This window comes from Borostomias antarcticus (genome assembly GCF_949987555.1).
Source record: "Borostomias antarcticus genome assembly, chromosome: 1".
In the NCBI taxonomy this organism is placed as follows: Eukaryota; Metazoa; Chordata; class Actinopteri; order Stomiiformes; family Stomiidae; genus Borostomias; species Borostomias antarcticus.
This window is the reverse complement of record NC_140234.1, coordinates 51,142,110-51,169,737: the sequence shown is the minus strand read 5'-3', so window position 1 is coordinate 51,169,737 and position 27,628 is coordinate 51,142,110. Positions and strand designations below refer to the sequence as shown.

General features: G+C 46.2%; 1 protein-coding gene across 1 annotated transcript in view; it reads right to left on the bottom strand.

Moving 5' to 3' along the window:
- Positions 1 to 571: 571 nt before the first annotated feature.
- The window catches only part of limk1a (LIM domain kinase 1a), a gene marked incomplete at both ends in the record, with an annotated part of 43,570 nt that continues 16,513 nt past the window's right edge, over positions 572 to 27,628 (bottom strand). The window contains 14 exons of the mRNA XM_084440649.1: positions 572 to 746; positions 995 to 1,152; positions 1,860 to 1,915; positions 2,187 to 2,355; positions 3,117 to 3,182; positions 3,624 to 3,683; positions 4,385 to 4,516; positions 5,927 to 6,013; positions 6,399 to 6,585; positions 7,221 to 7,408; positions 7,770 to 7,875; positions 8,189 to 8,386; positions 9,738 to 9,847; positions 21,189 to 21,327. Of these exons, the coding sequence (XP_084296775.1) occupies positions 572 to 746; positions 995 to 1,152; positions 1,860 to 1,915; positions 2,187 to 2,355; positions 3,117 to 3,182; positions 3,624 to 3,683; positions 4,385 to 4,516; positions 5,927 to 6,013; positions 6,399 to 6,585; positions 7,221 to 7,408; positions 7,770 to 7,875; positions 8,189 to 8,386; positions 9,738 to 9,847; positions 21,189 to 21,327 (1,831 nt within the window). The remainder of the gene's footprint in view (positions 747 to 994; positions 1,153 to 1,859; positions 1,916 to 2,186; positions 2,356 to 3,116; positions 3,183 to 3,623; positions 3,684 to 4,384; positions 4,517 to 5,926; positions 6,014 to 6,398; positions 6,586 to 7,220; positions 7,409 to 7,769; positions 7,876 to 8,188; positions 8,387 to 9,737; positions 9,848 to 21,188; positions 21,328 to 27,628) is intronic.

The following is a 27,628-nucleotide window of genomic DNA, read 5'->3' as shown; positions in this document are numbered from 1 at the left end:
ATCTGGACTGTGTGTGAGTCTCAACTTATGTGTTTTGTGTCACATAAAAAGGGTCCTTTTCCTTAAAGCGGTTTCAAAATACCAAACCAAACCAAATCAAACCAAAGTCACACAGAGGAACACTTGCAAACACACACTGCACGGATACTGTGCAGGAAACCCTTGTGACAGGGAAAAAGCATTTGAGACACCACTAAATCTGCCAGGACATCAACTTTGTTAGCTTAGATGGGGACAACGATGAAAAATAACTGGCTTTGACTCCAGATTTGATGATTTGACTCATGACTTCAAAGCTGGGAAAGATTGCAGCTAAGGTTTTACAGCAGACTCAAGCTATGGTAGTGAAATGTCATTCTTGGTTTAATTTGAATGAATGCCTTTCGCAAGGGTAGCTTTTCAGGTCCTTGGTTTACCCCTGAGTCTACAGCCTTTGCCAGCATATACAAGCTTATGTCAGCTCAGGTTGCACTGGCATTGAGAACCCTCCACTGCCCATGGTACTAGGCACTACCCGCCCCAATGGCCCCCCTAACATTCCACTCTCATCCTAGAAGATCTAGCAGCAGCTCTATTCTGGCTGCTCAGGATGAGGGTGCAGGCCGTTCTCTGACCGCACTGCCGTCTTGATGTGGTTTTCCCAGAATGCTTTGTGCATCTGGTCCAGTTCAGACACAATGGGGAGGCGGATGTCCAGGTGCATCTTCAGGTTCTCTAGCCACTCCTCTAGCTTGGTGAAGGCGGGTCTGTGGAGAGACCAGCTAATTAGGACGTCTTTCTTCAGATCTAGTTCTATTTTCAGAACAGTGAAAGGGTAGGTCATAATTGACTAGAGACAGCCAAGAGTATTGCATCAAAATAGATGGAAAAGAAGGATCATTATCAAACAGCAATGTAACCCACGGACAGTGTAATGATACTGTAAATTGTTGGACCTGAAGACAAAAGGGCTTGTGTGTGTGCGTGTTTTCTAGACTATCATCTATTGTCTCACCGTTTCTCAGCGTCCAGGTCACAGCACAGCGCCGCCACAGGGAAGAAGGCCGGGGGGCAGTTTGAAGGGCAAAAGTGCTCCAGAAAGCCGGACACGTTCAGCCCGAAGTCTCCAGCCCGGGGTAGATAGTCTGGGTCCGCATTCACCCTGCCGATGATCTGTGGGAGGTGGAGAGAGAGACCGGGTCAGAGGTCAGGGGTGAGGGTCAAAGGTGAGAGTACGGACAGGACAGGACAACACTACAAAAAGCCTTGTTTTTGAGTCATCATAAGCGCAGTATTATTGGCAGCATAATCATTCCAAAGAACATCAGATTTGTTCAGATTATTGGACATTAGCTCCGATAGTCAATGTGTGTAGCTGTTAAAATTCACCACGACGATTGAGGCATGAAAGAGATGAATCACTATCCATACGATAACTGCTGTGACAAATGACTCTCCAGCAATCCTAGATTATAATCTGAGACCATGAAACTGCACACCAAAGAGGGAGGGGAGTCCCCATTAACAGACAAAGCCCACACATAAAGGGACCACCGCCAAACGTAGCTGGACCAGCCGCACCGACCACCGCAAGCATCCCCCGTCTGTCAGAGGGCGGCCACATGAAGCCAACCTCCTCTCCTCCTCTGTAATCCCTGCCCCTTTGGAGTCTCCGTCTAATGACGTCCATGTGGAGGGCTGCGGCGCTATTTTAAGCGTTTTAACAGAGCCCGCTAAATCCAGGCTCGCTGGGTCCAACCCTAATGGTTACCACGCCGCCGCTGTCTCTCGGCCTGAAGAGAAGAAGCCCGCCTGGAGCTCTGTTTTACTGGTTGTGCGCCTCGGGGATTAGAAGCACATGAGGCTGTCAGGGCGCTCACCTCACACAGCATGATGCCGAAGGAGAAGATGTCCACCTTCTCGTCGTAGCTCTTCCCTGTGAGGGGGAACATTTCCAAGGAAAATGTGAGGCGATGAGGAAATGTGAGGTGATGTGCATTGGTTTTGGAATAGTGACATGGCACGTGGGTTAAAAACAGGCTGAGGAATTGGCATCATTTTTTTCAAGTGCATGCATTGTTATGAGAGGTCTATTGCGTAATCAAACAGCTGCCACCTACTGTACCTAAATGATGAGAACACAAGCACACGCACATACCACACAAACGCTGCACGTGCGCTCTCGCACACACACACACACAACCTACCATGTATCATTTCAGGGGCCATCCAGTAGGGGTTTCCCACCACAGTGTATCTCTTCCTGCGATCTGGCTTCTTGAGCCCCTGGAGTTTGCCCGAGGACAGCTTGTCTTGGTTCTTGTCCTCCACCATGAGCCTGGCCAGGCCGAAGTCGGCCACCACCACGCTGTGGTTCTGTATGGAGACACCAGAGAGAGAGAGAGTCTGATATCAAACAGTACTGAACAAGATATTGGATAAAGGTGATACAAGGGCAGTGGAGTATTGTACATCTGACCACAGAATCAATAAGACATCCAAGCGAGACACTGGGAAAGAGTGTGTGTGTGTGTGTGTGTGTGTGTGTGTGTGTGTGTGTGTGTGTGTGTGTGTGTGTGTGTGTGTGTGAGTGAGTGTGTGTGTGTGAGAGAGAGAGAGAGAGAGAGAGAGAGAGAGAGAGAGAGAGAATATCATACAGAGGCAGATACTGTCTTACACATTTCAACACAGACATTAATACTTCCACAGTCATCTAACTTAAACACTGGCTTATTTACCACAGTAGGACTCCATGTTTTCTGTCCTGACCTAGCTTGAACAACTTGACACAGATGGTTACCCAATCTTAGCTGAGGATGTTTACTCTCTATACTACATGAATCTATGTAGAAAGACCTCTGTGTCTTGCAGATGTACTGTTAAACAAAGACTTCTCTGTATCTCTGAATGAAGGAATCCTTCTACCTGTCTTTCCACAGTCAGAACTCTGTCATCAATAGACAAACCACCATGTCATCTGGACAGGCAGGTGGACTGGTGTAATCCTCAAAGAAAACACACAAATTTACCACACCCCTCTCTCTCTCTCTCTCTCTCTCTCTTTTTCTCTTTTTCTCTGTCTCTCTCTCTCTCTCTCTCTCTCATGCGCACACATGCTTCATGTCATCAGCGCTCACCTCTCTGACCAGACAGTTGTGTGAGTTCAGGTCTCTGTGGATTATGTTCATGGAATGCAGATATGACTGGATTACGGAGAGAAAGAAATGAAGGAAAAAAAGGAATGAAAGGAGGTTAGAAAACAAAAGTCAATTTAAAATCTTAATCTCTGAACAGGCCTGCATTGTTTTCTGTTTGAGGCACATGGCCTTAGCTTTGCACATTCTGTAATCCACAGTCATGTGCTACATGAATCATAGTATCTGAATCAACAGAGCACAGTTGGACTACCCATGGCCTTATCCCACAGGAATTCATGCTGTCATGATCACAGGGGGAAAGCACTCCTGTTGCACTTCACAGAGATGCCCACTAGAGGGCAGAGTGAGGCCAGTATTCACTGTGAATCATGAAGTGCTGCACATCCCTGACGGGTAGAGGGGATCCCTCACAGTGTGCAATGTTTTTGTTGTCTCTGTCCCTAATTTGTTTTGTCATATTGAGATGTCATGGGGTCATTGACTCACCATCCCAGCGGCGATGTCCTTGGCGTAGCTCACTCGCTGGTTCCATGGAAAGTTACTGTCCTGTTCAAGAGAGGAAAACATGTTGACAGACATTTCGGGTCAAAGTAAGCGCAATGCACACCTGTGGTGATGAGATGCCGGCCAACCAAAATAAATGTGAAAATAAAATGGGTCGCAGCACACTCGAAGCTCTGATACAAAAATATTTATTAGACACTAAAACCAACATTTCAAAACAGCCTTTATCAGGGTTACTCTGACTGTTCACAAAATTGACTACAGTTAAATGGACTGGTGCACAGGTGAGAACAAACAGCCTAGCCTGACCAATCACAGGGCAGGTCAAATATTGAGTACTGTGTTTTGATTCTGTATAACTGGGGTTTCCCATGTGATTTACTGGTGCGGTCTCTCGGTTTAATCTGCCTGGTACTATTCACCCTGCACCTGCCCTGTGATTGGTCAGGATAGTTTATTTTCACATGAGCACCAGTCCATTTAATTGCGGTCAATACTGTGAACAGTCAGATTAACCCTGATGAAGGCAGCAGCATAACCGCAGAAATTGGTTTTAGTATCTAATACAGTATATATATCTTTGCACCAGAGCTTCGATTGTGCGGTGACCCACTTTATTGACACAAAGACATTTGACATGTTTCACCACCAACACCAATTTTTTTTTGAAAGAGGTACCTTTTAAGACACGTGGCCAGTAAAAGCGTACATAAAGACACCAACATTCAGTCAGAGGGCCTTACCATCTTCTTGATGATTTCCCTCAGGGTCCCCCCTTTAATGTACTCAGCGATGAAGTTGAGTCTCTTGTCTTTGTAGAGGACCCCGATGAACTTGAGCACATTGGGGTGCTCCAGACAACGCATCACCTTCACCTGTAGGGGGAGCGTACACACGTTATCTTTTGCTCCCAAGTATTGAGAAGTAGAATAATGGCTTGGCTCATATTCAAGTAATGCAAGGGTGTATAGAACTGGACACCATTGTTCGTCCTGGTGTTGTAGTAGACCAGGATGACCACACAGTGCAGTTTATGAAATTACAGTAATATATCATGTTTAGATGACAGCACAGCAAAGGTCCCCGAGGGTTTACTGGGGTCAGGATGAGAATGGTGGTAGTTCATCACAAGTGCAAATGAACATGAACAGGCTCTGACCCATCACACACACGCGCACACACACACGCACGCACGCACGCACACACACACACGCACACGCACTCACATTCTTGAGCGCTCATACTGCGACCGCCTCCACACATTCCAGCAGGTACTCCCTTGGGTCTGCATGTTGTATTCTAGCTGACTCATCAGGAAATACTGAGAGCAGTGATGCAGTGATGTTTGAGTTCATTATGACAGCTCCTCCAAAAACGCTAAAGAACAGCAACCTCCCACCAACAACAACTCCAGTGAGGAAAGTAGATGGAGGTTTTCTTGATAAGTGGGTTTTATTAGTGGCCTGTTTTACACACTAATTACCAAGGAAGGGCACAGTCAGCTCATAAACTAATCAGATGCAAACACAGAGGACGGTCTCCCTGGTTCAAAACGTTTGAACTTTTTGGGTTGTGGTGTTTGCCGTTCAAGACAGCAACTCTTCTCTTTGGTTTTGGAGTCCATTTCAAATTGAAGGCCAGAAAAAAGATGAACCATCCATCTCTTCTCTTCAGAGTATGTTAAAGAGATAATAATCACCCTGTAAGCCCTTGGAAGTCTATAACCACTTGGCATCTTTCTTGACTATGTCATGGTAATGACAGGACGGTGGCCACCGTGTTTGCTTTAGAATGACAGGAAATGAGGCTGTACTGAAATAACAGACTTTTAGGAATGTCCACCCCTCAAAGCCTCAGGTCAGGAGACCCCTTTTATACTGAATTATCCCACGCAGTTAAACTAACTACTAGCTTTAGTTAGCGAGACAGGCACTCCCCCTGGTTCCTAGATAGAGGGTCATTATGAGGGCCAGGAAACGGATGTTCTGGACTGTGGTTAACTCTCAGCAGGGCAGGGCTGTCTGATCTTATACTGGCCCAACACTGAGGGAAATGGTTCTGTAATATGTTGTGGAGACACATCAGCAATTGAAGTCCATCAATTCAGGTGGTGAATTGAAATTCACAAAATCAATGAGTCAAATCAGTGAAAGTAATAAGAGGAAATGTCATTCCTCAAGAGTGGTGAAGTTGAATGAGGAGCCCTGATAGCCACAGCGCAGATGAGGAACATTTTCAGTATGAAAGAGTCGTAGGTCAATAAGAGTTCAAAAAGAGTCACCCACCTCCTTTAGGAATGTCAGCTGTGTTTCATCATCGAAGCGAATCAATTCCTTCATCACCATCACCTCCCCTGTTTCTCTGTGGGTCACCTGCAAAACATACACAGTAATGTCATCATTACTCGCTGAGGGGCTGCGATGATCTAATTTTACCCTGACAAGCCCCATGTGTGAGGTCCTTCCTCTACATGCAAAGAAAGATGCCAAAAATCTGGGAACTGTTTAGCAAAGATTAAAGATTTCCCAGAAATCAGTTCTTTCTCCTGCCTACAGCACTGTCAGATATTTCTTCCACACTTGAGTGAATCTTCCAAACACAATGGTTCTGTGTTCACAGATGCACCGGTGCTTCTTGGATAAGCACCTCAATGCTGCCACCTCCTGACTGCTTGTTGATATGCAGTTTAATTCAACATTCACTCCGGGGTTAAATAAGGATCTCGTAGTTGGCAGCTCCTATCCAAGTCAGCCGTACCTTGATAGCCTGTCCGAAGCAGCCTTTTCCCAGCACCTCTCCGTGGATGAGGTCAGAGGGGCGGAAGATCCGGTGCGTCCGATTGGACACGACGCGAAGAGACTCCGACCGATTGATGTCTTTCCTCTGAGAGAGAGGGGATGCTGCATTGCTGGAGCAGGGAGACTTATCAATACTGTAACTCCTCCTGGAGAGAGAGAGAGAGAGAGAGAGAGAGGAAGAGAGAGAGAGGGAGAGAGAGAGAGAGAGAGAGAGAGAGAGAGAGAGAGAGGGAGAGTGAGAGAGAGAGAGAGAGGGAGAGAGAGAGAGGGAGAGAGAGGGAGAGAAAGAGAGAGAGAGAGAGAGGAAGAGAGGGAGAGAGAGGGAGAGAGAGAGAGAGGGAGAGAGGGAGAGAGAGAGAGGGAGAGAGAGAGAGAGAGGGAGAGTGAGAGAGTGAGAGAGAGAGAGAGAGAGAGAAATCCCTCAGTCAGTCAGTATCTTTGACAGGCAGCCATATTGCTCTTCACAGTGTTAAATGGTCGCTGCCAACTCTGTCATAAACCATCAGTCCAGCAATTATCAGAGAGCGGAATTAGAAATAATTAAACAGCAGAGGAAGCAGGGGCATTATTTCACAGTAACATATGTACATTAATCCTTCATTTTGTAGCTTGTGATATAACCATTTGACATGCACCACTATACTACCGTACTAATGTGACCTCACTAGTATCTCTGTTATTTCATCCATGTCAAATACGCTTACCCAGCATCCTGTGTGTGTGCAGCACTGTTAACGGTCTGTTAACTGTATGTTACATGAACTATGGCGGTGGTCCTTACGTGATCATGCGTGATCGCAGGTTGCTGATGTCGGGGTTGGGGGGCTGCGTGACGGGCAGGACGGGGCTGGGCCCCTCGTAGAGGGGCGTGGTGAGGGGTCCGTCCACCTGCTCTTCCCCCTGGTCATGGGGGTCGTGCTCGATGGTCAGCTGCAGCAGACGGCTGGTCTCCTGGATCAAAAGGTCGATCTGAGGGACAGAGCGGAGGAGAAACGTGCTCAGCGTGCCGTTAGCATGTAGCATGGCTTCCCAGACCATTCCCACTCTAGCATTAGCACACAGTGCATTATGAATACATATTAGCATAGCATAGCTTAGCATGCTCTGTAGCAAGAAAGCGTTTTTCATGTAGAGGGGGGGAGTGCTAGAAATCTGCACGAGAGCTGTTGACGCGAGGGCGGAAAGCACTGGCAAGCTAGCCGGACGCACGGAGGATCAGGACGACTGTAAACGCTAATAGAGGGCTCATCCGAGGATGACCTAGAGAGAGAGAGAGAGAGAAAGAGAGAGAGAGATCTGTTGTGGTAAAACGGGGTGGCGGTTACCGTACCTCATCGAGAGGGACATTCTGGATGGGTGTGCCATTGATCTCCAGGATCCTGTCTCCAACATGGATAGAGTTCTTCACATCCGGGCTGATACATTCAGGGTCCACCCTGGAACAGTGAATGAGGAATAGCAATGAGCAGACCCATCAAAGAAACGTGAAATAGGTTTTAAATTATTACTGTGGCCGAGGGCATGGATTAGAATCAAGATCTGTGGTTATAAAGGGTTCCAGTATGGGACTCGACTTTCATGTGATTTGAATAACTGTGACTCCCGTGATTCAATTGTGCCTCGTTGTCCATCACTGGCCACGTTTCTCATTTCCTCATCGAACGCATCCTGTCTGTACTGTAATTCTATGACTTTCACACAGCCCCCATTCAGCGTAGGTTTCCCAGGGAAACGTGTGCGCACACTCACTGGGCCACCCTGACGGTGGGGCCGTGTTCGGGGACGTAACCGTTGGGGCTGACCGGCTGGTCGATGGCCACGGAGATGCCGCGCTTGCCGTCCGTAGAGGCCGGGATGGACACCAGAGTCACGGTGTGAGGGATCCTGGAGCACGGAGAGTCCGGCAGGGACACCGGGGTTACGATGGTCTGGTAGTAACAGTGACCACTGAGGAGAAAGATGGGGAGGTGAGGGGGAGAGAGAGAGAGAGAGAGAGAGAGAGAGAGAGAGAGAGAGAGAGAGAGAGAGAGAGAGAGAGAGAAAGGAGCATTAGTCTTGTATTCAGAGGGTTTTGCTAGCATCTACTGACTTATCACCTCAAAGAACCCAACATTCTGCCATTGTTAAAACAAACCCTGAATGAATAGCAAGTGGAATAACAATTATCTGAGTAAGTCTCTTATTGGCACATCCTCCCAGAGCATGGGGGACAATGGCTGCTTTGTGTGTCCGCGTCCTTTCAGCCTCGTGTCAGTGTCTCTCTCCCCGGTCTGTTCCAAGTTTCTGCTTCTGCTTCGTGCCATGGCAGATGCTAAGGCAAGCAGTATGACTCAACTGAAAAGAGACTGGCCTTTAAGCGAGGAAGGTTCTGAGCAAATTGTTCTGAGAATAGTTAGGAACTGTCATGCCTTAATTAGTCAGATAGATAACCAGACCTATGTCCACACTTTTAATGATGTGCCAGTGCTGGAGAAAGGTCTGGCTGCAACCCATTACCATTCTAGGAGACGGGGTAAAAAGACTGTATTTCATTAAATCAAGCACAATCATCTTGGGCAGTGCTATTTTTTTTTTCCATGGTGTCCTTGCAAAACAATGTCAAGGGATTGGCGGGGCCAATGAGAGGCTTATCTAAAAAACCTTCATCCTGTGAGTCAGACTACTGTGATGATGAAGGGGCAAAGACAATGTGTGTGTGTGTGTGTGTGTGTGTGTGTGTGTGTGTGTGTGTGTGTGTGTGTGTGTGTGTGTGTGTGTGTGTGTGTGTCTGTGTGTTAGGGATGTAACGCTAACCGGTATAATGAAAAACCAATTAAACCTATCCAAACCTATATAAACCGATTAAATGTATTGTGATAAAATTATCACTAAAACCGTGTTTAGTTTCTGAAAATCTCACTTTAAATACTGTCCAGTATCAACCAAAGTGTACACAGTAAACATTTCAGCACATTTTAACAACACCACGATAATACTGATAACTGTGATAATTTTGGTCACTATAATTATGATGTGAAATTTTCATACCGTTATATCTCTAGTGTGTGTGTGTGTGTGTGTGTGTGTGTGTGTGTGTGTGGAGGGTCTTGATGTTTCTGGTGTTCACATTAAAAGGGACTCAATTCACTTGAGAGCAGGCGAAGACTGAAGAACTAGAGTAGAGACCCTACTTTAGAGCTTCAGTAACCTATGCTTTTATCTTCTGAAGCTGCCTCATATTATCCATGAGGAAAATGTACATAATATAAGCTCACTATTTATTCAATAAAGTTAGTGTTGCATTTCTCCCAGTGCTCACCAGTAGAGTTTGGATCTCTCCACCAGTGCGTACGTGTCCCCGTCACCAATGAAGGCTCTGCAGTTGAGACAGGTGAAGCATTCTGGGTGGTACTTCTGTTCCCCTGCGACCTGGGAAACGTAGGCAGGAGAGGCAGGGTTAAAGGTCAGGGAAACAAGGCCTATTCTACTATTCAACCTTCACTGTTTGGTAAACACGGGTAGATTCTTCCTTTCTATTGGCCACCTGTCCAAGAGGACAAAACACAGCAAACACGGAAAATGGTACACACAAAACCACCTACAAATAAACATACTGGTAGCACTCAACTTCTGTGTAGTAGACAACAACAGACCTATTTTAGAACTAGGACTAAGTTCGGGGCAAGAGCTGGTCAGCGAAGGCAATTCAATCTCCAGCAGACTGGCTTGGCGGATACAGGAGCAGGGATCTTGGCTCTGGGCTTTCTGAAGCTCATCTGAGTCGTTGGCAGCAGAGGGCTAAACTGAATTATGGCCCAAAACAGAGCAGGATATGAGCACATTAGAGAACTGCCAGGCCTGCGGCTGTTGATACTGGTGGAGAACACCGCTAAATTGATGCCAACAAGATCAAGATCAAGATCTGTGCAACAAATTAATGGACAGCCCACTGCACTCAGATGCTCTTTACATTGACTCACTATTGGCTCAAAATGTATGTTCGCAACGCTACTACAGTACTTCGTAAAGTCTCTAGCCATTTTTTTTCTTAAACTTGTTTCAGTGTGGAACAAACTGCTGATTGATGGATAGATTTAATTTAACTAACAACCACACGGTCTACTGGGAACTGGTCTATACATGAAGTCCCCCCGGGGTGAACTGCGGCTTCAGACACAAACAACCCTCATTGCTGCTTAAGGGGGCTTTGTTTAAACATGAACCCGGTGACCTACTGCAGCATAGGGGCCCTTCAAGGCCAGAGACTGAAGACCTCCTGGTTGAATCCTCCAGCATCTCACCATCCTAAGTGGCTCGTCTTGCTCTCTTATTCGCTCAGAGCAGCAGGGGGATTTGGAGTGGGCGTGGCCAGGCACTCAGAACTGCAATGATCTGTAATTCTAATTCTAATCTGGAGGGGTGTGAGGTTTAAAGGGGCTTAATAGTGAACAAAGAATGATCTATGAAGGGGGAAAAAGAGAAACTATATTTAACGTGGGGATATCCTTACAGAATTCATGAAAATAAAAGTTTAGAAACACATAGACACACCGTTTTTATGGTTTTAGATAATAGCTCTAAGGAAGAACATATCGAAAACTTTAAGCAGGGGGAAATTTTTGAGCAATTTCCTGGAAGGTCTTTGGAGAACCCTAGTATTTCGACAGCTGTGTCCTTTTCAAAATCGTTGATTCCTGTGGTCTGATGGAGATCGCAAAAAGTTGTAGATCTTTTAGAGTGCCACGATGCTTTTAACTGGTCGATGAGACTGATAAAACAAGGTCCAAAGGAATAAGAGGAAAAAAAAGAAAAAGAAATTGAGCAATCAATAAAATCAATTGTCCACATCCTTCTCTCTGCCATACCCTCTAGGGAGCGTTACCATGGCAACCGCTGAACGCACCCTCGGGCAAATCGGGGGAAGTCAGTTGAACATTCTTACTAATTAATCAATTAAAACATAATTCATTTGAGCAGATCCTTCCAGCCATTCGGAGAGAGCTCGATCGAAAACTTTCCATCTGGGCATCTAATCACGCAGCCAAGCACTCAACCAGACAGAGAGAGGGAGAGAGGGAGAAAGAGAGAGAGAGAGGGAGAAAGAGAGGGAGAGAGAGGGAGGGAGACAGAGGGGGTAGACTTTCAGACATGTGTTTGTGAGTAGAGTGAGGAAGGAAGAGAGAGAGAAAAAGAGTACAAGAGAAAGAGAGAGTAAAGTAGAATGCTGAAGAGAAGGAGAGCGAGGAGGAGAGGTTTGACTTCCTGATCGGTATTCATCTCATCTGTACCAGCCAGCCTCTCACTGCTCATTATGACAACACAGCAGAGAGAGAGAGAGAGTATAGAGAAAGAGAAAGACAGGGAGAGCTGATAATATAATTGGTCTCTATCTGAAACAAAGACATGAGCAGAAACAGCCACAACTCTTGTTGCTGACTTACCCTCCTTTTGAATGAGGATCATAAACTGAGCTGTAAACAGTGATTAGTGGCTGACATCTTCATGGCAGTCCCAAACTAAAAAACACCGCATCAAAGTAGAGGGGGGGTCAACAAGACATAGTCACAGACGCACTCGAGTGGCGTCTGAGGGTTTCTGGAGGGTTTGGCTGGCTTCCATCCAAAGACGGAGACCATGAGAAAAGGTAACGGCGGCGATGACTCCTCTCAGATTAGATGCAGATGGAGAAACACGGGCCGTTTCAATCTAACGACGTAATGGTTTCCACAGAAACAAACAAAAGTGCTGTAAAGTGTGTGTGCCCAGATAAAGGTATGTAAAACATGGCCCAGTGTGTGTGTGTGGCAGTTGAGTGTATGTGTGTGTGTGTGGGGGACCTCTAAGGTGTGAGCGACCACAGAGAGGGGAGGAAGAACAGCTGAACGTAGGGGAAAAAACAGTGTGACGCCAATATTCTCCGACACTGTGACTGCCATTTGCCGACCCCCCCACACACACACACACCCCGCAAACACACACACACACACACATTGTACATGCGCTTCACACCGACCACAACTGACAACGACCAGCTGCTGCTGTACGCATAAGGAAAGACTTCCACTTCAAAGGGCCTCAAGGGCAGGGCAGAGAGAGAGAGAGATGAGGTGAGAGAGAAAGGGAGAGAGAGAGAGAGAGGGAGGAAAGAGAGATAGATGGAGTGAGAGGTAGAAAGAGAGATGAAGGAAAGAGTGATAGAGTGAGAGAGGTAGAGAGAGAGAAAGGGGGAGGAAAGAGAGATAGATGGAGAGGTAGAGAGAGAGGGAGAGGGAGGAAAGAGAGAGAGAGGTGGAGTGAGAGAGGTAGAGACAGAGAGAAAGAACAGCAACAGAGGTCTATATATCCATCAAGACAGGAAATCCCATTGACCATTTTGCATATTGAGATTTTTGCACATTTTTTTGTGTCACTGAGTTTTGTAAAGTGGCATCAGACCACCTGACTTAACACTGTGTGGAAAGATGGTAAGATGTTCCTTAAGAATGATACAGAAGCACATGCAGAAGTACATGTGCCACACAACAAACCCAATTGTGAGTTTCCCAGGAAATGACTGAGTATGTGTGTGTGTGTGTGTGTGTGTGTGTGTGTGTGGTGGGGGACAGTACTACCCAGGAGGATCTGGGACAGGTTGCCATGGTGAAGCATCTGGCCAACAGCATGTCTGTCTGTAACCATGGTCAACCAGGAACGGTCACGTGTTTAGCGTGGTCCTATAATTAACACAGGAATCACCAGGGCATTTTGATAGAGAGGTGGAGGGACACGCCTTCTGAGAATATGAAGGAGAACTTGCCTAAGAACATAAGGTTATCTACCGGCTACTAATCATAGTCTAGGACTCATTGTACCATAAAACATACTGTACAGTATTAGATATATTACTATAAACAACAAGTACTTTCATTAAATATGTATTATAAGAATAGTGCACAGTTAGAGAGGGTCTGTGTAGATGAACACATCCTGCTGGTTTCTTGTTGTGTTCTGATAAAGACGGAATTATCAAAGACCCGTCACCTTCCTATTTCCCCTCCTACTCTGCAATGTAAAACAGGCTGGTCTGTAACCTGGTCTGTAACCTAATTTCAAGAAATTGTATTTCCGTGAAGCTCCTCTCACGAAGCTCCTCTCTCAAGTGCAAGTGATACTCTACATGCAAATGTTTTAACGCATGAAAATAAATTGTGAAGTTGGTTGTGGAAAAAAGTCAATGTGTATGTGTCAACAATGTTTCAGTTTTTCCTGACCCTAACTACATTGCTGAGATTAGTCAAGGGGTTAATCTGTTTAGTTGTATGTCAGAATGTGTGTGTGTTTTAAGGGGAAGTGTGGAATGTGGATGACCCCTCTTGGACCAATTAGGGGAATTTATGACTTTCTGAAGTGTCACAAGTTTCCCTTAACCTACTGTGCCATTGGGGAGAAGTTAGATCTGAACTTCTGGCAGTTACTAGTTGGCCAAACATCTGGCAGTTTCAAGTGCACAGGCTTCACATCTACAGTATGAGGTTCATGTTGTTAAAATACTATTTTAGTAACCTGAATTGACTATGAATGCATTACCGGACAGTTGAATTTATTGCTGATATATCACGCATACCCTTGCAGTAATATGGACGTGTGTTTGTGTTTGTGTGTGTGTGTATAAATACTGTATATAAGTCCTGGGCGGACTGTAAACACTACACACTGATGACCCCTGATGTCACCTAGCTCCATGTAAACACTCAACGGATCCCTGGCTTCACTCACCCTGGGAGAGATGTGCAGTGTAGCCAACACCTTGATGTGATGACAATCTGTCCTAACAGGAATTCAGCTTATGGGAAATCAGGATCTGATTAGGCCAAGCTGTTGGTTTGACCCATATGGAAACTTCCTCCTATTTGATCTGGCTACACCTAACTTGCTCTACTACACTAGCCCTATAAATGCAAGCCTGCGCGGCGAGCTTAAGAAACATGATTGGGCAACATGATTGGGCAACATCGTTCGTTGAACATCCTACTTCAGACCTGATCTACCTGAGAGAGTAGTAAGTGTGAAGTTTGTGTGATTTTTTAGGGCATATCAACAACAAAAATCTCTCTGGGAGATAACGCTTAATGGGTCCAACAGCCTGAAATCCTTTGGCTTTTCAAGGTCTCTGAACCAAATAGTCTCGAGAGTGTTGAGTGGAGGAGATCATCCTGATTCCAATTACAAATGTTGTCTCTTTCTGCCAAGCTATCTCCTCTTTGGCAGGGTCTCCTTCACTGTATGACTGACTCACAAATTACCATTCAAGCGGGAGGCAGAGAGAGCAAGCCCCTAACAGTGGGTCATATTGACGATTGTTCAATGGAAAACCCCCCTCTGCCACTTACAGTACGACGAGGCCCTAGCGTTAGCACTGTTGCTAATAGATTCAGCATGATTCCTCATGTTTCGTCAATGAGGGCTTCCACTGGTGGGGTTGGCATCCGGTGGAGACAGAGAAGCTACTCTTATCTGTGTCAACTGTGTTAGACTACAGTGCCCCAATCATGTTAGGGATAGCCATCCATATTTGACAAACCCTATTTTCTCAAGTCATACTTTACTTAGGGCAGGACCCACTCTAAAAATAGGCTGCCACACACGTGCCCAGCTCATAATTCTTTCATGAAATTAAAAATGTAAAGGCAAAAAAAAAAAAAACAGTCATATCTAGATCAGGCATCTTGCCTGCCACCTCAACACATACAACATTTTCAATACAACATACTGCAGATGATATTACTGTGATACTAATGCTACACATTTATAAAGCAATATAAGAGAAAGAGAGAGGTGGAGAGACATACAGCAGCAGGCCATCCCACTCATCAAAACACAGAAGTCTTCCTGTCTGCTGACTCGTCTGTCTGTGCCGGCCGGCTAACAAGCGGACCCTTTAACTCTTCACCTGCAGGCGGAAGAGAGCCATCTTACCTTCTTGTCCTTTTTCCACAGCTTGAGACAGCAGAAGCCCCAGAAAAACACGTCACCCACCATGACAGCAACCCTGCTGCTCTCTACCAGGGCTAGTTCATTCTACACCGCTGTCAAAACAAAACAGCAGCAGTAGCCAAACAAGAGACAAGAGAGGGAGGAGGAGAAAGAGAGAAAGAGGGAGGAGAGAGAGGAACTGCCCACGCCTTTGCCGCTGAGCTCATCTCTGAAACGATGTCACTGCTCTTCTTTCCCCTCCCCGCCCTCGCTCGCTCTCTCGCTCTAACAGCTCCCTCTCTTTCTATGACCTCATCGTTTCCTGCTTGGCCAAGCCCACCCATATGCCTGCTGACAGCGTCTCTGGTGTCTTGCAGAAATACCCCCCATGTCCTGCTCCTCCCTCTCTTCTCTAATTTCCCCATCCCCCTCTTTACCCCACAACCCCAGGCCCTCTGCGAGGTGCAGACTGGGCTGACAAGGGACTCGCATTCAATGCTATGAAATGTGAAAAAAGGGAACAAGCCAAGCTCTCACGCAAGCGTGTCATGTGAACGGCGGTTTTAGGAGGCAATGACTAACCTCAACCTAACCAAACCAGGGTACGAAAATGTCTACCTCTACTAATAACAACAATATCAACATTCTAGCTTAGACTGTCAGCCCTCTTAATGTAAAATGGTATGCAGCGCTTTAGAAACAGCAACATATAAACACACCACGCCAAATCACATTATAGTGTCTAATGGGATTACCCAGAGGTCATTGTGAATCTCCAAGGCGTGGTGCGAGCGTCTGCGTGTAAATGTGTACCTCTGGGAAAGCAGCATCCGTGGGCCGTGTGGACACTGACAGAGATCTTAATCAATGCCTTCCGGCTGTCGTCTCTTTATCCCCCCCCTCCCCCTACCAACCTCTTTCCCTCTCTCCTTTCATCCCTCGTTCTCTCCCACCTTCTCTCCCATACCAGCTGCTGCCAGGGGCCATCTGACTCAGCAGATATTCATAGAGTCAGGCAGGGGCGTCCATGGCACTGCCTGCTGGGCCTCAAAAACCCTCTAGCACATGAGCGTGAGCAAGCCAGCATGGAGCTGGGCCAGCGGAGATGGGAGACACAGCAGCTGCATGTTAACCAGGCGGCCAGAACCAGACAGATAACCAGACAGATAACCAGACAGATAACCAGACAGATAACCAGACAGCTGCATGTTAACCAGGCGGCCAGAATCAGACAGATAACCAGACAGATAACCAGACAGATAACCAGACAGATAACCAGACAGATAACCAGGCAGATAACCAGACAGATAACCAGACAGATAACCAGACAGCTGCATGTTAACCAGGCGGCCAGAACCACACAGATAACCAGACAGATAACCACACAGTCTAATAAGGGAGTGGGCAATCAGTGCGGCTAGCTGTGAACCGACCAGGCAGCGAGAGCAGAGGGCTGTGCTACCGGCTTAATCTGAACAGGCGGTTTTAATAGCTCGATACGACCATCAGTAAAGTATAAGCGTCCTAACTGGTTCAATCAATGGCATGTTTCCAACAATTGAACCAGACAGTTTCAAGAATTAAATGGTTAGAGCAGCGAAAACCCTGCTACCCTAGGAAGATCTTCCAGCAGAAACATTTGTTTTTGGCTCAATTTCATTTTCACCTGATCTTACTTACTCTCTCTGCCTGAAAGGGCTGGAGGCGTGACAATGTAACAAGGAGCCATTTCAGAGCATCTTCTGGGCGGGTCATGTTCAGGCAATGTGCTCAGGATGTTCTCTGCTCCACGTTCAAAAGTGTCTGCCTTCAGATGCCAACAAGGACAAGCCACTGAAAAAACACTCCCATCATGCCATGGGGTTTACACTTTTCTAAAGAAAAACACAAATACTTGCATCACAGTGGTTTCTACCAAAGGAAGGACCGCAACAACAGGCCACTTCCCCCACGGTCATGCTGAATCTGAAAGTAAAATTTCCCTAGTAAACCCAGAAGTAATATTGCTTTCAAAAATGTAGAATGGAGTTGTATGCTGTAGGGCAACAGTGTTTCACAAGACATTACAAGACAAATAGAGTTCTGATTGAGAACTTTCACCTTTACAACACCCTTAGTTTAATGTTCACGCATTTTGGTTCTGCATCGTGTTCATCCTGTGTTCTTGCTTTAAAGAGGAAAACCTTGCTGCATGGTCAGACCGAGAACAAGATCAGACAGATCAGTAAGGTATACAGGTACAAGGTAGATTCACCTAGTCCCATGTCTATTTAGGCCACCTCCCATTTCCTGCCACTAGTAGTACAATGCAATAGTGTATGTGGGAGAGGCGAAGTCGCTGTAGTCATAAACTTCACAAATAAACTCAAACTTTCTTAAAGCACTTTATGACAATACAACATAAACCTAACATAAACCTTACATTAATTCTGCCTCTTTCCCAACACTAATTCCAGGTTTATATTAGCCTAGCAACTCAAGACACAATCATCAGATGTTTACAGTAGCCTACATAAGCAGCCCCCACAACCACCCAGAGTCAGATGTCGTGTGTCACACCAGTGGGAGTGATAAGATGTTGCTAAACTGGGACTTTTTGAACGAGAGAAACGCCTTCTGCTCATTCCAGTCAGCGTGAATCTTCAAAATATGGCAGTTTCCCAGAATCAACCTCTGGAGGGTCTTTCGCCTTTGGCGTTTCCAAAATGGCTACGGTAGTTTCTGAAGTATAAACTTAAGAAAAGGGAAAAAAAGAAAAGAGTGAGTGAGTGGGGTTCTTTAAGAGTCAGCAGTCAGCAGGGAGGAAAGATGATTCAATTAGTGCCGTTGGCTCAGGGTTCAGCTCATAAATCAGCGTTAGCAGGAGTAACACAGTAGATCACTAGCCCTCGCTATGAGCCTCTCAGCTACTCTGGGCTGGACATGCACATCACGCGGGGGGGGAGGGGGGGGAGGGGGAGGGAAAGAGGGACGCTGAGGACGGAGCAGAAGAATCATAGGAGAGGTGAAGCCCCTGGTCTGTGTTTTTGTCTGTGTGAGCCCACCAGAGCCGAGTACGACATGACGACCATTCTACAAAAGGGGGTGTGAAAGCACACGCGCCAATGCTCATCCCGTACCCACCGTTTCCACCGACCAAACACCACGCTCATCCCGTACCCACCGTTTCCAGCGACCAAACACCACGCTCATCCCGTACCCACCGTTTCCACCGACCAAACAACATCCCAACACCTTCACCGTTCCGTCGGTCACTTCTGAACATCATAGCAGAGAGCTCTTATTGGTGAAAACAGTCACTGGCGAAGGTCAGGAGAAAGCTCTGTGTTTCCTCTCTATTCATGCTGCTCAGCCTTTCCCACCTAATCAATCCAGTCCGCAGACTGTGAGTCACACCCATGCTGCATCACCCTCATGCGGTCGGTCGCTTTCGTAGGTCGGTGAAATGCCGTCTGCCTTGCTGGCACTGGGTGTTTGTGTGCGGCGGCGGCAGTGGGCACGAAGAAAGGAGACGGGGGGGGCGGGCGTGACCTTCATCTGAAGACCCACTTTGTAACATGACTGTCCTGACCGTCCATCGGGATAATTCACTGTAGACTTCTCTGACCTGACTGGTTCTTTACTGGGATTGCGCTGTGGAGAGATGGCTGTGGGCAAAACGTGAATGACACGCACGCACGCACGCACGCACGCACGCACACACACACACACACACACACGTGTTATCTGTAGGACACAGGCATGTGGACATCCTGTCAGAGAAGCGCAGAGTGACACATGCTCTTTCAGAGATTGCTGGCTGCAAACTATGAGAGGCCTCACAAGCAAAACAGATATTTATAGTATGTGTGTGTGTGTGTGCTTGGTCTATCCATCTCTTCAAGGTCAGATTCCTCCACAGGCAGACATGGTTAGAGTGCTGTACAATGCTGTACAATGTTGCTTGATCGGTGGTTACTTATTGCCAACAGAAGCCCCCTATGTGATGTAAGGGGACGGTGGGATTGGTCCATTCTCAGAGGTCAGGTCAAGGTCAACAGTGAAAAGGGCAAAGACAAACAATAAAGGTGTGAGGGACAAAGAAAAGGGAAGGGTAATTTATCTCTGATGATGAAAAGGGAAGGGTCATTTATCTCTGATGATGAGCTCTTTTCAGAGCTGGAGGTCAAAGAGGGGAAGTGGCATTTCTTCTCACAGAGAGAAGAATAGTTGATAGTAAGGAGGGGCTTCATATTAACAGTCAGTGCGAGCACAACTTTATGATTAAATATCACCTTTACTTTCATTCAATGATGAAAGAATACACTGATAACCAATAGCAGCACTAAACCTTCATTGTTGTCTACAACTGTTAACAACTGTTATCTTTGTGCTCAGCTTGCCCATATTTGAAACCAAAGCCCAAAACAATTAAGCTTAATACACGATTACAACCAGCTTGTTATCACAGACATTGTCAAGAGGAGATATGACACAGAAAACGAGATATGGAGCAAGTCCTTGTATGTGGCGCCAGGGGAAAATAGGTTAACCCAGATATCGTAGTTCAGCTGTGAATATATGTTCTTTCTGTGAAAAATTCAATGCAAAGCTGGTCTATCTGTTCCTACAGTATTACTGTCTAGGCTGATTTGCTATAGAAAAGGTCCTATTTCCATTCATATCTACTTCTACCTGCCTACCCTGAAGCCATACACACACACACACACACCATGAAGATACTGTACATACTGTAAAGCCACTGCAATTTTTCACACTTCCTGAATACCTTCCAATGTGGGAGAATGTGGGCTAAATCCTACTTCAAATGGTCCGGAACGACATTTCACAGTGTGAGAGGATACTCAGTAAATGGAAATGTTACTTCAATGAGCATGTATTGTGGGCTAGACTCACATTTGTATCTTGGATCTTTATGTAAAGCAAATAGGAGCGTATTTCCGTAGTGAGCCTGACATGTTTGCATGCTCTCCTAGGACAGATATTACATCCCCAGTTGCTAATGAAAATTCTTATTTTACCTTACCGAAGGAGACAGGAGGCTACAGGAGGCTACAGGTGTATGATAATAACCAATGAAAAGTAAAGGATGAGAAGTCCTCTTGTAATTTCTCCCTCAAGCAAGCAAGCTTTATAACATAGACTAGAGGCTATACTGTATCATACTATAGCAAATCCCCAGGTGCTTTCAAAGAAGAGACCTCCTAATCAACAAATAGACAAGCACTTTCACCAGTCCTTCTAATCCACATCACTGAATACTCTTATCAGAAGAACATCAGTCTCATGTTCATCCCTAACCAACCGCAGCACCTCACCTACTCTCGTGTTCCTTGTGTTAACACTGAGAAGAGCCTTACACTACAACAGTCATCTGTGAACTAACCTGACCAAGTCATAGCATGCATTAGGGTTCAAGTACAGGTCTAGTCAAATGAAAGAGCCGTATCACTGTGTGTGTCTGTGTGTCTGTGTCTGTGTCTGTGTGTGTGTGTGTGTGTGTGTGTGTGTGCGTGTGTGTGTGTGTGTGTGCGCGCGCATGTGTGCACGTGTGTGTGCGTGTGTGCGTGTGTGTGTGTGTGCGCGTGTGTGCACGTGTGTGTGCGTGCGCGTGTGTGTTTGCATGTGTTGTTGTTGAGGAAACTGTATCGGACGGTGTAACAGTATAGTTCCATCTATGAGCGAGGAGATTGGGAGGTGAGGACAGACCGGTGAGGACAGACCGGCGGTCTAGTGTGTCTAGTGGACGGCTCCTCTCAGCATGATCAGGAGAGGACAGACCGGTGGTCTAGTGTGTCTGGTGGACGGCTCCTCTTACCATGATCAGGCCGGTGTTGATGGGGTCGCTGCAGCCGTGGCACAGCTCACCGAACTTGGCCCAGTAGTCCTTCTTACAGAAGAGCCGGCCCTCCTTCTCATAGTACCAGTGGGACAGGGAAGCGCTGCACTCACAACACCTGAGACACAGCAGGGAGACATGGAACACAATGGTATATTTTTCAACATTAACAACTAAGCAGCAGAAGAGCATTATGACAGCATAATAACAGCGCATTAAACATCTACTACTGTACTACTACTAAGTAACTACTGTAGCTACAGCACATGTACAGTACCGTATGAACTAAAATGTCACTATAGGTAGGGCTGTAGGATTGTATCGATACAACGATGCATCGCGGTACGTAGTCTCGCGATACTGTATCGATCTTTCAGCCCGGAGTATCGATACAGCCGGGCGCTGTAAAATAAAAATAAAAATAAAATAAAAAAAATTATTTTTATTTTTTTATTTAAATTTTTAAATCCAGTTTAAAAAGCATATTCTACAATATTAAGTTAAAAAAGCATACATATAAATCATTTTGAAAAACCATAAATACTACAATGTTGACAGTTTAAAAAGCATGGATATCAAATGTAAAATATTTATTAGCTAGCTCTCTGTCCAGTCATTGAGTTTGAGTTATCTATATAGTGCATTTGAGCCATTCAGTTTTCAGTCTTGAACACTTAAAATCTTTCAGTAAATGATGTGTGTATCGCAATACGTATCGTATCGTATCGTATTGTATCGTGACCTCTTAATTGTGATACGTATCGAATCGTGACCTGTGTATCGTGATGCGTATCGTATCGCGAAATCCAAGATGATATACAGCCCTAACTATAGGCCAGGGAGACCCTAAAAAGACACACACGCAGAATAGTAATGAGCAACAGGCTCAAGCACAGCGCTAGCACCCCTATGGGCCGTAACATGACAACTTCCCTCGGAAACCAGTCCACTTCCTTTGAGCTTAGGTAGTGTTGCGTTTGGTGTGATCTCAGTCGACAGTAACATCTTGGGTGGTAGGTAGCCCAGTGGTTAGAGCGTATGATCCGTTACTGAAAAGTCACTTTATAATTGAGTTATTCAGCAGATGCTTTTATCCAAAGCGACCGACTTACAGTTAGTCAAGTCAAGTCAAACTTTATTTATAAAGCACATTTAAAAACAACCGTGGTTGACCAACGTGCTGTACAGTGGGCTAAGTGGCACTAAAACAATAAATACAATATAATAAATAGCACATAAGTTGAGACGAACAGGAAAAACATACATAAATTAATGGGGTGCTAGGCTCATCGTGTAACGAAGGCCACGGAGAAGAGGTGAGTTCTCAGGAGAGACTTAAAGGCAAGGTCTGGGCAGTTCTATGCAGCGGTAGGTTATTCCACAGCTTGGGGTCAGCAACTACAAAAGCTCGGTCACCTCTGGTTTTGAGCCTGGATTTAGGGACATCCAGGAGCAGCTGATGGCTTGACCCGAGTGCTCTAGCCGGGCTATGGGCGTGAAGGAGTTTAGCTAGATACAGAGGAGCTAGGCCATTCAAAACCTTAAAAACAAGTAACAAAATCTTAATATCGATCCTGAAGCAGACAGGAAAGTTTGAGACTTGACAAGGCCTTTTACATTGCAGTCATTAAGCCCGTGGTATACTTGCTCTTTAGCAGCACATACATATAGTCAGGCGCATATTTTGTGGCGCGGCACAGCCGGCGCTCCACAGGAACGCCAGACGTATGAGTTATGAGCTAGCTTTCTCAAGGGCACAACGGTAGACAATAATGTGAAATCATTGTCTGCTATCTGGAATTCCTGGAATGTGTAGGTGCACAGAATTTCACACCACAAAATACGAGCCTGACCATGCGTGTGCGTTGCTAAAGAGCAAGTACTAGCTTAAAATGACTGCAATGTAAACAGCCGTCAAGTCTCAAACTTTTCCGTTACAGGTCGGATGCTCTCTATCACTCCTACAAAGGTGTTACTGTCGACTGAGATCACACCAAACACAACACTATGACTAGACCATAAAACAACCTGGTGTAATGATGTGAGGAGATGCACCCACATACAGATCACTGTCATCTAAACACACACATACTGTACACCCACTAAAACAACATCAGTATTATTCCAGAGGCTTAGCAAATACATACTGAGTACTTAGAACCTACAGTAGAACACACTCCTGATGAATGAATAATGCCACAGGTAAACACCACCATATGATTGAAGACCATACACTATCTCATCACATCTTCAAACACATCATTTCATACCTTCAAAGATCAATTTAAAGACAAATTAATTCAGAACAATATCCTACTGCATTGACTAATGACTAATTAACCCCAGATTGGACAGAACAGACCAAGAGACATTGATATCTCCATTTCTCCATGAGGTGAATCTATACAGTATGGGAGATCTTCTGGAATGTTCCTACTGGTGTCAGCAGCAAATAGTGTGACCCAGCATGGCGGCCGCCCAGGGATGAGCAGAGTGATTGGGTCGTGTGGTCAGTCTGATAGAGATCGCTCGCTGACAGACTAGGTGAGGAGTGAAGGGGAGACACACGCACACACACGCGCACACACACGCGCGCACACAAACACACACACACACTCGCCAACACTGCTGGAATCGGAGCAGAGAGAGAGATAGACAGACAGGCAGAGAGTGAGTAAGCGACACGAGATTTTCAACACAGATGAAGTATTTGATGTCACGGCAGGGAGTAAGTAAAGGCCGGGTCGGATAAGTAGTCGATGTCTCACACGTACTGTACGCACGCACATACACACGCACACAGACACACTGATATACTTAGCCAATGAGAAAATTAAATGGGTGGAAGGCCATTTCCAGTTCTTTGCAAACTTTAGCCATCTAAACATGAAGATTATGTTGCTGAGGAACAAGTTTAGTTAGGTAAGACTATTCCCAACTACAATAGTGCTTCTGTTCCAGGCTCCATGTGACAAACAAATGACATCAGCTCTCTTTCGCTCACCTCTTGAAAAGAGGACAGGAGGGACTGCAATCATTACTAGTGCTTGTCACACAAATCCAGTATCAGGTAAATTGTATGCATGCGTGTGTGTGTGTGTGTGTGTGTGTGTGTGTGAGGTACAGTATGTGTGTCTTTGAGAATGTGTGCGCTGTGACATCCATGACTAACCCAGTGTCTCCACTCTCTCCCGGCGGACCCTCGTCAATCACCTCGTCTGTCCCGGCCTCCAGCCCCCCCCCCCGGACCCCCCCCCACCGCTGGCCTGTAGAGACAGGGAGGATCGATAGGTGGAGGCCTGAGGGACTTCAGGCCATCAATCCCCATCTGCTGTCTATGGGCTTTGTGTGACCCGGGTCCAGGAGGGTGAGGCCAGAGGAGGGGGCCGTGGGGGTGTCGGGGGGGAAGGGGAAGCCTCCACACCCCTCCTCCACACCTCTCCTCCACCCCCCTACTCCACCCCCTCCTCCACCCCCCTACTCCACAGCCCTCCTCCACACCCCTCCTCCACCCCCCTCCCAGCGGGGGTAATGCAGTGAGTACCTATAATAAAACACTTCTGATTTTGGTCTGTCTGTAGGGAGTTTGTGTTAGGAGAGGATTGTCTGGTTTGAAAGACTCAAACAGAGACTCATTATACCACTCCTTCAAGCACAGAAAACTGTCTCCGGATCCATAAGCTTGGCCTCAGTTTTGCAGTATTGCTAAGATATACAGGATAAATAACCTCATCACTATACAATATAAGATAACACAATATAAGATAACACAACACACACAAAGCTAATGCACTGCATGTATGTTATTACCCTATTAAGCTCACAAACCTGATCCATATCTACTGCATTACATGAACAATCATCTCTGAAAATGCATAATTCAACCACATAGGAGACCCAGAAATGTCCAGTAGACAGGAGTGTCAGGCCTCCTAGGTAATGGCTTGTGTGGTGAGGCCATGCATGGGATAGGCTACAGATGCACCAAAACATATAAAAATAACTCAACTACTGACAGAAATGACTAGTCACTGGATCATGTGTCCTGCCGTGGGCAAAATAGCATGCCAAGTGTGCAAGCCGCCAGACTCAGAACGAGCTCATGTCACTGAGAAAGAGAGAGACAGAGTGAGAGGGTGAGCAGCAGAAGAGGAAGATGCTCTGCTGAGAGTATAGAGTGACAGGAGGGAGGGAGAGGAGGGGGAGGGGAGCCGCCAATCAAGAACGCCTCGTCCAGCTCCCTTCATACAGTCTGTTCGCTTGATGGGATGAGCTTTGAGTGACAGGTCCCCTAAAGTCTCTTATCACGGCTGGAGGAGGGGAGGGGGTAGATAGAGAGAGAGAGAGAGAGAGAGAGAGAGAGAGGGAGGAAGGGAGGGTGAGAGGGGAAGACTTAAATAAGAGGAGCGATGTGCGAGAGGAGAGAGAGAGAGAGAGAGAGAGAGAGAGAGAGGGAGAGAGAGAGAGAGGGAGGAAGGGAGGGTGAGAGGGGAAGACTTAAATAAGAGGAGCGATGTGCGAGAGGAGAGAGAGAGAGAGAGAGAGAGGGAGAGAGAGAGAGAGGGAGGAAGGGAGGGTGAGAGGGGAAGACTTAAATAAGAGGAGCGATGTGCGAGAGGAGTGAGTGGAAGAGTGAATAAAAAGCCAGATGAACTGGACGCCTGTTGTAAATAACAAAACAGCAATGAAGAAACATTCCAGACACCCCCCAAAAAAACAGCCGATGACCCCAAGGGCTGAGACGGGGTGGGGGGGGGCTGGGGAGGTCATATCCCCCCTTTATTCCCTGATGGAATCAGCCAAAGTGCCTCTGAGACTAGCAATAAAATTCCACTCCATGTCAGTGAAAAGGGGGTACAGGGTTTTTTAACCCCTCACTTCATTCTCCTTGACCCTCCCACACCCCAGAGCGATACATAAAATCACCACTCACAGGACAGACAGGCCGGAGCAACTAACAAGAGGGAGGGGCTATCAAAAACAATACTGATCAGTTAGCCTGGCAGCCTGTCTACTTTAGTGACAACAATAGAGTTGAGTAAAACAGAACCACACTTGTTAAAAAGCTACTAATGATAAGGCTTTGAAGGCACCTTTTGAGATTAGATGTTTTTAGATGATTAGATGTTTTTTTAAACTTATAGTACACAGTAAAATCAAGCATGTAAACACAGCAGCCCGTGTAGTATACAAACTATTTTAATGTTTATGTATATGTACAGTAGGCTAGATAGACAATAACTCATTGTGTGTCCATAGATATGAGGTCATTAACCTGCTGTTGTACTGTATTTATTTTGAACTGCCTGCTGTCTTATGTTTAACCCGTTGATCAGGTGGATATTTCTAAAGATTAACTGCACGCACACACGCACGCGCGCGCGCACACACACACACGCACACACACACACACACACACACACAGACTGTACTTTCCTTAACTTTCCTTGTGGGCAGGGTGGGTTAGTCCTAGCCTTGTGAGACCATCTTGATCTCCCAAGCTCGCTTTCAGTTTGTCTCCACAGATCAGTCTAGACCCCCCTATCTCGAATGATTATTCTCAAAATTACGTTTTGACCGTACCAATCAGGGACTGTGTTCTGACCGGGCCAATCAGGGACTGTGTTCTGACCGTGCCAATCAGGGACTGTGTTCTGACCGGGCCAATCAGGGACTGTGTTCTGACCGGGCCAATCAGGGACTGTGTTCTGACCGGGCCAATCAGGGACTGTGTTCTGACCGGGCCAATCAGGGACTGTGTTCTGACCGGGCCAATCAGGGACTGTGTTCTGACCGGGCCAATCAGGGACTGTGTTCTGACCGGGCCAATCAGGGACTGTGTTTTGCTGTTGTTCTGTCCCCCAGTCCCACGCAGCCCCTGACTGGTTACTGTGGCAAAACAGTCTCCTGAAGCAACGAGCAGTAATATTGCTCGTTATATAATATAATATATAATATATATATAATAGTAATGTTACAGTAGTAGTAACACGTGCAATATTAAATGCAGTATTGCAGAAACTGACTCAATAATAACAATTAAACAAGAACAAGAGTAGGCCTTTTGGAGGAAAGGACGTTTTCGCTGGATTGACTGGATTTGGTAAACATTTGTTATGCTGACTGCTGAGGGAGGTACTGTAGCCTGTCAAGGCAAGTATTCCAATCAGGATGGCCTCCAGGCCTAGGTTAGTCCCATTACTACCACAGGGGTGGTCTGTTCAATTTCAGTTTCAAGTTCCAGACTCCCACTGATTTCCCAATGCCCCTGGAGACAGGGCAAGTTACGTTAGGCCAGGCCATTTCCCAGAACAGCTACAGAGTTGTGTATTGCAATCTATATAATACAAATGAACATTTACTAACAGAACAGCATACAATTCATTTCAGTGTAGTACATTACTTACAGTATTTAGTCA